At 44.9% G+C, this 10,261-nt stretch overlaps 1 protein-coding gene and 1 long non-coding RNA gene across 8 annotated transcripts in view; one reads left to right on the forward strand and one right to left on the reverse strand.

Moving 5' to 3' along the window:
• LOC310837577 (L-amino-acid oxidase-like) overlaps nt 1-7,976 on the reverse strand; it is a 28,711-nt gene extending 20,735 nt beyond the window's left edge. The window contains exons 1-4 of one of the 7 annotated variants that reach the window (XM_083724402.1): nt 7,556-7,652; nt 3,613-3,754; nt 2,167-2,314; nt 76-1,041 (exon numbers count right to left, since the gene is read on the reverse strand). In XM_083724402.1, the coding sequence (XP_083580528.1) occupies nt 76-145 (70 nt within the window). In that variant the 5' untranslated portion in view covers nt 146-1,041; nt 2,167-2,314; nt 3,613-3,754; nt 7,556-7,652. Of the gene's footprint in view, nt 1-75; nt 1,042-2,166; nt 2,315-3,612; nt 3,755-7,022; nt 7,101-7,555 lie in introns of those variants that run through there. The other 6 variants (XM_083724400.1, XM_083724398.1, XM_083724401.1 and 3 more) reach the window with 6 other exon arrangements.
• On the forward strand, nt 3,642-7,559 carry LOC310838129. The gene is made up of 3 exons (XR_014560708.1): nt 3,642-3,747; nt 4,429-4,542; nt 7,304-7,559. It is a non-coding gene; the product is annotated as an uncharacterized lncRNA (long non-coding RNA).
• Nucleotides 7,977-10,261: the final 2,285 nt, after the last annotated feature.

Genomic DNA, 10,261 nt, shown 5'->3' on the forward strand with positions numbered 1-10,261 from the left:
CCCTTCCCCTTTGGCTCAGCAACGAGAGGAGAAAGGATTTGCCCATGTAACACCTTAGTCACCTGACATGCTTACCCAACCTGCCCATGGTCCTTGGGCTGGATCCCCAAAAGCTACGGCTGGTGTAGAGAGGAACCAGGGCCATCTCACGGATGCTGACAGGTTCTCTTTAGCTTGCCTGCTGCTGCCTTTCAGCCACAGCAAAACACCATGAGGCCTTGAGCATCTGGACTCTGGGAGACAAACAAAAATTCCAAGATCAGCAAGGGGGCGGGTAGGGATGCAGCAGAAGATCAACACAGCACTAGGGCAGAGCAAAGGTGACAGGGAGCTTCAGCAGTAGTCAGAGTGGCTACTGTGGATTAACCCCTTCCTTCCCACACTGGAGGGGAAAAGCAGCTGCCATGCAAGAGCATGGTTGGAGACTTCCTGGAGGAAGAAACAGCATGCTGGTCACTTGGTCTAGCAGCAGGAGCATAGTCGTCTTTGGCCACAGGGGATCATCGACTCCTTACTCCTTTGTTGTTGTTTAGTCGTTTAGTCATGTCCGACTCTTCGTGACCCGATGGACCAGAGCACACCAGGCACTCCTGTCTTCCACTGCCTCCCGCAGTTTGGTCAAACTCATGCTGGTAGCTTCGAGAACACTGTCCAACCATCTCGTCCTCTGTCATCCCCTTCTCCTTGTGCCCTCCATCTTTCCCATCAGGGTCTTTTCCAGGGAGTCTTCTCTTCTCATGAGGTGGCCAAAGTATTGGAGCCTCAGCTTCACGATCTGTCCTTCCAGTGAGCACTCAGGGCTGATTTCCTTCAGAATGGAGAGGTTTGATCTTCTTGCAGTCCATGGGACTCTCAAGAGTCTCCTCCAGGACCATAATTCAAAAGCATCAATTCTTCGGTGATCAGTCTTCTTTATGGTCCAGCTCTCACTTCCATACATCACTAATGGGGAAACCATAGCTTTAACTATACGGACCTTTGTCGGCAAGGTGATGTCTCTGTTTTTTAAGATGCTGTCTATCCTTACTCCTTACACTTCCTCTATGGGGAAATGATATATAATGAATTGAAAAGGATGTTTAAAATAATGCTTATTAAAAAAAACCCCCAAAACCAGAAGCTTTTCTTTTGGGAATTATAGGGACAGAACTACCTAAACTATATAGAAACTTATTCATGTATGCTACTACAGTGGCAAGAATGTTACTCGCCCCAAAATGGAAAGAAGCAGAAGTCCCAGCAAAGGAAGAATGGATATAAAAGCTTATGGAATATGCAGAAATGGTTAAACCTACTGGAAAATAAGAAATCAAGATAACAAACTTTTTATAAAAGAAATGCTTTATTGAATATTTACAGATAAATTGTAAACAGATAAGAACATTGGCAGGATTCTTGTAATAGCCTGCATTTTTATAAGAGTATATATTTAAAGGAGAGGAATAAATGAATAAAATTAAGTTAATTTGGATATTCAGAAGATATTAAAGCTAAATTTAAGGAACCGCAGAAAGGGGGGAAAGAAGTCAAGTTTTGAAATGTTAAAATGATTGTGAAATTAGTGAAATGTATAAATCTGAAAAACATTATTTATTTATTTTTAAAATGCTCTATGGCAGGCATAGGCAAACTTGGCCCTCCAGATGTTTTGGGACTACAACTCCCATCATCCCTGACCATCCTGTAAGCTAGGGATGATGGGAGTTGTAGTCCCAAAACATCTGGAGTGCTGAGTTTGCCTATCCCTGCTCTATTAAAGTAGAATTGGGGAAAATATGGCAATATGGAAAAAAGCTGGATGATAAAAGGTGTAGATGAGGAAGACTGATTTTATATGTATGATGCTCTAAGAGAAAAATACCATCTGTCAGAGGTGGCACAGTGCCAATACTTGAAGCAACAACATCTTTTAAGCAACTTGGTTTGGTCCGGCACCCTTCACAGCCTTTGAGACACCCAAAATTTGGGAGCAATTGGATAATTCATTGGACACTAAAAAGCCAGTGATGACTTTTTATAGATATTTATTATCAACAAATATGTTTGATGTGCAGAGTTTAAAAAACATTTGGGATAAATAATGGGAATGTTCACTGCTACCTAGGAAAATGTTTTGGTATCAGACGTATCAATGGATCTTAAATTAAGACATTTACGACTCCTTACTATTTTGGGAATTGAGTTCCAGATGGGTCCTTATATCAGCCAGCCTCTCTTGCACAGAGACTCCACTGCACAAGGAAAATCCTGTTGGTAGAGCATCAGACTCTTCATCTCAGGATTGTGGGTTTAAGCTCCATGTTGGTCAAGATTCCTGCATTGCAGGGGGTTGGACTATATTATTATTATTATTATTATTATTATTATTATTATTATTATTATTAATTATTATTATTATTATTATTATTATTATTATTATTATTTTATACCCCACCCATCTGGCTGGGTTTCCCCAGGCACTCTAGGCTGTTTCCAGCAAAGTATTAAAATACAATAATTCATCAAATATTAAAAGCTTCCCTTCAGATATCTTCTAAAAGTCAGATAGTTGTTTATTTCCTTGACATCTGAGGGGAGGGCGTTCCACAGGGCGGGCGCCACTACCAAGAAGGCCCTCTGCCTGGTTCCCTGTAACTTCACTTCTCTCAGTGAGGGAACTGCCAGAAGGCCCTCGGAGCTGGACCACACCCCTCTGCGTTGGGGAACTTTCCAACTCTATGATTCTGTGTCTTGTGTGACCCACAGGCTGCCTGCCTGTTCAATGCCAAAGTGATACAATGGTGGTCTGCTTGTGGTCAGGATCATCATTATTTTTTGTGGAGTGGGTAGTCAGAAGACAGTTTGCTGTTAGTAATAGACTGGCAAGGAAAAATGGTTTTTAAAGAGCCTGCGTCTCTTGAAACTGGTCAAGAGCAAACTCCTAAACTACCTAAACTTGTCTGTATTCCTGAGAAGAGAGAAAAAGGTGGATGTTGCTGGTGAATCTCTCCTTTCTCTTGACACCTACCCTCTCCTATCTAACTCTTAAAACAGGCGTGCCCAAACTTTTTTCAAAGAGGGCCAGATTTGATGAAGTAAACATGCGTGAGGGCTGATCAAAGTTGAGCTTTTTTAAGGATTTTACCCCAGGACATATACTGCCACGGGGGCCAGATTAAATCGGCCAGAGGGCTGGATTAGGCCCCTGAAACGGACTTTAGACATGCCTGAAAAGAAGCTGAACCCCCTCAGGGTCTTGACCCCCAGTCCTGAACACTACTGGTCTGTTAATCATACATAGAAACCTGCCCATCTCCCTAGATGCATGTATTTGATCTTGAAGCCAAAGGGGTGCAAACCCACGTTTTAATGCCCAGCTATGCTTCGCCTTGGCCTCTGGCGTTGACTCGCAAATATTCAACTGTAAGGTTAAAGAGTACTGAAAATATGGTACGGGAACACACATAGAATCTTGTCCATCTCGTTTCCGAGGGTGGTACTCAACTAAGTGTTATGCTGCACAAATCTACTGAAAGCAATGGACTTGACTTAGTCCTGCTCATTAATTTCAATAGGTCTACTCTTGAGTACCACCCCCAGTCTTGGGAATGATTAGCCAGCCACTGCACCCACCGCCTACAGATTGTGCTTTTGCAAAGGTCTGTAGGATGGTTATTTTACCCCTTGACTGAAGATCTCGACTGAGAGAGAAGCAATCGATTCCAAGATGCTTTGCCGTTTGTTCCCTTGCTCTGCTTGAATCCGGGGGTAAGTCCTAATAATAATAATAATAATAATAATAATAATAATAATAATAATAATAACAACAATAATTTATTATTTATACCCCGCCCATCTGGCTGGGCCTCCCCAGCCACTCTGGGCGGCTTCCAAAAGAATATTAAAATACTGTGATACATCAAACATTAAAAGCTTCCCTAAACAGGGCTGCCTTCAGATGTCTTCTAAAAGTCAGATAGTCATTTTTTTTCCTTTGACATCTGGTGGGAGGGCATTCCACAGGGCGCGCGCCACTACCTAGAAGGCCCTCTGCCTGGTTCCCTGTAACTTGGCTTCTTGCAGTGAGGGAACCACCAGAAGGCACTCGGCGCTGGACCTCAGTGTCCGGGTAGAACAATGGGGGTGGAGATGCTCCCTCAGATATACTGGACCGAGGCCGTTTAGGGCTTTAAAGGTCAGCACCAACACTTTGAATTGTGCTCGGAAACGTACTGGGAGCCAATGTAGGTCTTTCAAGACCGGTGTTATATGGTCTCAGCGGCCGCCCCCAGTCACCAGTCTGGCTGCCGCGTTCTGGATTAGTTGTAGTTTCCGGGTCACCTTCAAAGGTAGCCCCACGTAGAGCGCATTGCAGTAGTCCAACTGTGTGTTACACAAGGCAGCAGACCTTACAGCAAAAGCAAGGACTCACTCTGCTTTCTTCCCCAGAGAGTGTCAAATGCAACACTTGTCTCATGAAGAGTCCCGATGCCGAGTGCATGACTGGAGTCGAAGGTTGCATGTCTCAGGGAGAAAAATGCATGACCATCCGCATCAGCCAAGGTAAGGGACCCTGGTCTGGTTGACGCATCATTCAGAACCGGTTGAATTGAGCACGGAAAACCTGCAGCCCTCCAGGTGCTGCTAGACTACAACTCCCACCATCCCTGACCATTGGCTGGGGCTGATGGGAGTTGGAGTCCAACGACATCAGTAAGGCTGCAGATTCCGTGCCCCGGGTCCGGAGTCTCTCAAAATGTGATCTACCCTATTTTTCACTCCATACGGCGCACCTGACTTTAAGGCGCACCTAGTTTTTAGAGGGGGAATTCAAGAAAAAATATATATTTAAAGGGAGCGCTGAGCAGAGCCTGTATACATCCCAGGGTCTGCTCAGAGCTCCCTTTCACGAGCCACATGGAACATGTGTGCAGCACTTGCGGGCTTTTCCCTGAGGAGAAGCCTCCGCAGGGCAGCGGGGAGCCTTCATCCCCTAAGCTCCTAAGAGCTGCATAGGAGCTTGTCGAGGCTGGTGGGAGAAGCCAGGGTTCCCCCCCCCCTCCAGCCCCAAAGAGCAGCTTGGGGAGAAGCGGGCAGGCTGCGCGCAGCCTTCCCGCTGCTCCCAGAGCTTGCGGGGCTGGCGGGGGAAGCCCGGGTCCCACCCCCAGCCCCAGGGACCACACATTCACTCCATAAGACGCACAGACATTTCCCCTTAGTTTTTAAGAGGAAAAAAGTGCGTCTTATGGAGCGAAAAATACGGTATGTATGGCCCACTTGGGGTCTGCAAGCTCCTTTCAGGTGTCTGAAGAAAGGGAGACCTTTGACTCGTGGAACAGTCAGGAATATCTCTGTTGCCAGACGATGGAAACTGCGGCCATATGAACCAGGGCAGCACTTATTGAACAGGTTGACTAACACAGGTCTGAAGCCCGTGTTTTCTGTACGTCACTGGTGCAATCTACCAATTTCCCCTAAGACCTTTTCTAGTCCTTCTAAGCACCCTGGCCCAGGGCACTTGATTTTCATAATATGGAACTGGTTTTAGCAGTGATGCTGTTGCTTTGTGTGTGTGTGTGTAGTTTCTTAAGTCGCCCATGTACACAAAAAGAGACAGAGGCTGTGTCCACACTCCCATCTACTGCCGTTCCAAAGCAGTTGTCTTTTTAAATGTGTTCACATGTCACAATCCAATATGCATAGGTATCCTGTGCTTTGCTATAAAAGATACTGCTGTCTGCCACGCTGTTTCTTAAACCAGCCTCAAACTGATTGGAATTCTTACGGCACTCCTAATTCCTCTCCAGACCCAGTGCAAACACCTTTTGCATAGGGTAAAGGCATCCCTGCCTGTCAACACATAGAAATCAGAAGAATTTTTCATTAAGTTAGCCCAATGTGGTCTGCTCTTAATCCAGCATCCCACTGCTGCTGGCTTAGAAAGTGATGAACACAAAGCCACAAACCACATTTCTTTTATCTATCCTGCTGTTTCTTGGGAAACCCAGCTTCTATCTGAATCAAGACAATGAAGGAGCATAAAAAGTACACCCTAGCTGCATTTTAAGCCTGCAATGTATACACAGCATAGCACAGTGGTTAGAGCATCGGACTAGGCCATCGGACTATCCCCACAGAGCATAGGAGCCTACTCCTAGGAGCCAAGGTCCCTTCCCCAAAAAAATATTTTTTTGGGGGGCTGGGGCCCCCAGAGTTGATGGACATTGCAATTCAAATCATGTACATGCAGCGTCTCATGCGATCGATTATGCAGGGCGGGGCTTACCTGCCCCCCCCCCTCATGCCAGGTTTATGTATAAGCCAAACAACCTATAGCTTAGGGGCCCCACTCTCTTGGGGGCCTCCAAAAAAATTAAAGGGAAAAAACTCTGGATGTACATTTCCAAAATATAAGATAAAAAAAAAATAAAATAAAACCTTACATACAGTAACAGTGGCAAATGGCTTTAGATACCTATTATTCAACGCAAAAAACAGCGACAATTTGTTGTTGACAAAGGACAGCTGGACATATAAAGGGCCCCATTACCTTCAGTAGCTTAGGGTGGCCTCATCATACCTAAATCCGGCCTCCCCCCCCCCCAAATATTTTATTTGAGTTAGCATTACTGCCACTGCTTCTTAGCCTAGCCTACCTCACAGGTTCTAGATTCAGGTGGGTAGCCATGTTGGTCTGACGCAGTCGAAATATAAAAATAAAATTAAAAAAATGTCCAGTAGCACCTTAAGAGACCAACTAAGTTTGTTCTTGGTATAAGCTTTTGTGTGCATAGGTATCTATGTTTAGGGAAGTTTTTAATATTCAATGCTGTATTGTTTTTAACACCTGATTGGAAGCCGCCCAGAGAGGTTGGGGAAATTCAGCCAGAGGGGCGGGGTATAAATAATAAATTGTTGTTGTTGTTATCATCTGAAGAAGTGTGCAAAGTGTGCATGCATATGAAAGCTTATACCAAGAATAAACTTAGTTGGTCTCTAAGGTGCTACTGGACATTTTGTATTTTTATTTTAAATATTCCTACCCCACAGGGTTGTTTTAGGGATCAAAGGAGGAGGAGAGGAAGAACCATGTGCGCAGCCTTGAGCTCCCTGCAGGAAAGCTGGGACAGAAAAGTGAGGAGAAATTAAACGAATGAATGCAGGCATGGGATAGCAGAGGGGTGCGAGCACCTTAAGAGGCTGGGGTGAGACAGGAGGAAGTTTACAAGCGCAGAGCTGGTTCTGGCTGCTGCAGTGAGAGGCTGGAGGGGCCGCGGATGCCAAACTTTCCCTACTTTCCCTTCTTCTCCCGCCCCACCCACAGACGGAAAGGAGAAATTCAGGATCCTGGGCTGCAGCAGACAGAAGAAAAAAGGCTGCGGGGTAAACAAGGAGTCGCACGGCCACCAGGTCAGCATCCGATGCTGCTCTTCGGACTACTGCAACGTCTAGCAAGGAGCTGGGAATCCACCCCCGTCTCCATAATTCTTCCTTCTCTTCCCGCATCTGCTCTCCGTTTTGTCTCCTCGGGAGCCAAGCCAAGACGTGAGAAAAAAAGCGGGGAATGGAAACCTACAGATCTTTGCAAAACTCCCCTGGCTTCTCTGAGAATTCCCTCATATTCCGGAAGAAGAATGGCTTCGCTTCCTCATCTCCACCCACAACCCACGTTTGCTTGGCTTTCCCCCTTCCCTCTCCGGGGGGGGGGGGGCATTCCTCACCCCTCTTGTCTTCCAGAGTATTTGTGGGGTTGAGCAACAGATTATATTGAGGAAACGTAAATGACAGAAAGAAACGATGGAAGCCTGCAAACAGCAAGAGTTGGGGCTTCCACACACAAACCCCTTTGCGTAATTTCAAATGCATGTGGTTGAAAAATGATGTGATTTAATTGTGTGATTTTTCAAATGATATTTCACTGAAATGGCTCAGTGAGGAAATAAAAGTGAAAGAAAAGAGACCAAAGATATTTGAAAATGTGATGCAATGCGAAATATGAGTACTGTATGAAATTTAATTATTGCAACGAATAAAGAATTATTAGCAAGCTGTCATGATTTTTAGAAATGAGTTCCAAATATTGTATTTGCAATCTGTGTCTAAAAGCAATCCATTTATATGTTGCAAGAGTTGATTAAAAGCGGGTCATAGCATTATCTTTCCAATGAATCAGTAGCAGTCTTTTGCCAGAAGTTAGGGCACAGACAACTCATCCATGTTGACCCGCTGTCAAACCTCATATTGTTGTGTATGGTTCAAAATAATATTATCTGCCAGCCAAGTTAATGGTCAGCAATTTTGAGGAATTAGAGGACGTTGTGGTTATTATTTTACGCATGAATCAATTCTTGTGAAGCCTCTCAAAGCAAATTCACAACACAATAAAAAATAGTAATTCCATACAGCTGCAACCAACAGGTAGGTAGGGTTCAGCATTAATCTGTTAACAAGCCTGGCACAAGATGCTGTATTTGGTTTTCTGCAGAGTTGTTAAGAAACTCCCTTTTCCCTGCCCTTCCCCAAGCTAGTTTCCCAGAGTAGTTTAACATACAAATTCCTCTTCACAGGGAACTCTGGGAACTGTAGTTCTGTAGAGGCTTCCTACCAGCTCTCAGCATCCTTAATGAACTACAGCTCCCATAATTCTTTAGGAAAAGCCAGGGATGTTTTTAAGGTAGTACAATATTGCTTCAAGTACATGGTATGTTCTTTATTCTGTCATAGAAACGCAAATCAAACTCTCTGCGGACGCTGCTCCTTTTGAGGCCGACAGATGAGGCCAGGCTAGTTTTCCCTTTGCCGTAATAAACTTTTGGGAGGCAGAGGTTGTAGCATGTGAATAGAGTGTGTGTGTGTGTGTGTAGTGGCTTTGCTTTGTTATGCATTTTGTGTTTTATACTTTAAACTGATTTTCAGATGTAGAGCCATATAGAAAATTTATAATTATTTTATTATTAATCAAATAGCAGCTGCAAGGAAGCCTGATCAGCTTCCTTTTTTTTTTTTTTTTTTTTTGCTTTCTGACGGTAGGCAGGAAGCAAGTTTTTACAGTAACTTCTTTTGGGGCTTAGGGATGGGGCTGTGTTGGTCTCCCCCCTACACTTGCCAGGTTGTTCTTCCTGGGAACAGGGCTGGATTTAGGTTTGATGAGGCCCTAAACTACTGAAGGAAATGGGGCCCTTTCTGTGTCCAGCTGTCCTGTCAACAACAAATTGTCGCTGGTTTTTTATTTTGAATATATGCTATATGGCAATTTATGGGCCTAATAGGTATCTAAAGCCATTTGCCCATGTTGCCATGCAACCAGTCCATGCAGAATGTAGGCACCCTATATCTAGAAATGAGCAAACAAGTGATATTTTAGGGAGCAGGCTAGCTTACATCATAGAAACCTACAAAACACTGTTGCTGTATGTAGGATTTATTTGTTTTTTATCTTATACAGTGGTACCTCAGGGTGCAAATGGGATCCGTTCCGGAGCCCCGTTTGCATCCTGAATGGAATGTAAGCCACGACGGTGTGTCTGCGCGGGTCACGTTTTGCCGCTTCTGCACATGCACATGACATCATTTTGAGCATCTGCACATGCGCGAGTGGCAAAACCCAGAAGTGACGCGCTCCGTTACTTCCGGGTTGCCACAGAGTGCAACCCGAAAGCGCTCAACCTGAAGCACCTTCAACCCGACTGTATTTTGGAAATGTACATAACTTTTTCCCCCTTTAAATTTTTTTGGGGTCCCCAAGAGAGTGGGCCCTAACCTATAGCTTGTTTACCTTATACAGTGGTACCTCAGGTTAAGTACTTAATTCATTCCGGAGGTCCGTTCTTAACCTGAAACTGTTCTTAACCTGAAGCACCACTTTAGCTAATGGGGCCTCTTGCTGCTGCCAGAGCCCAATTTCTGTTCTTATCCTGAAGCAAAGTTCTTAACCTGAAGCACTATTTCTGGGTTAGCGGAGTGTGTAACCTGAAGCGTATGTAACCCCAGGTACCACTGTACATAAATGAAGCACTGCCTGGGAAGCAGGAAGCATATCTTCCCCAGTGGCCCTCAGGTCCCCTAACAGAGACCAGAGGGTGCTTCTCCACTCTGTATCACAACCTCCCAACTCTTTCAATGATGGTGCCACATGGCTGACTCTGCATGCACCACTTTACCATGCATTCTCCCTGAAAGAGCACCTGGTGGAAGAGAATTTGCCTAGCCAGCACCACCCCAACCACCCCACCTACTTATGATTAGCTGCAAAGGGTTGCTGCAAAGATTGCAGAGATCGTGC

Source organism: Podarcis gaigeae (assembly GCF_964106915.1).
Source record: "Podarcis gaigeae genome assembly, chromosome: 2".
NCBI classification, from domain to species: domain Eukaryota; kingdom Metazoa; phylum Chordata; class Lepidosauria; order Squamata; family Lacertidae; genus Podarcis; species Podarcis gaigeae.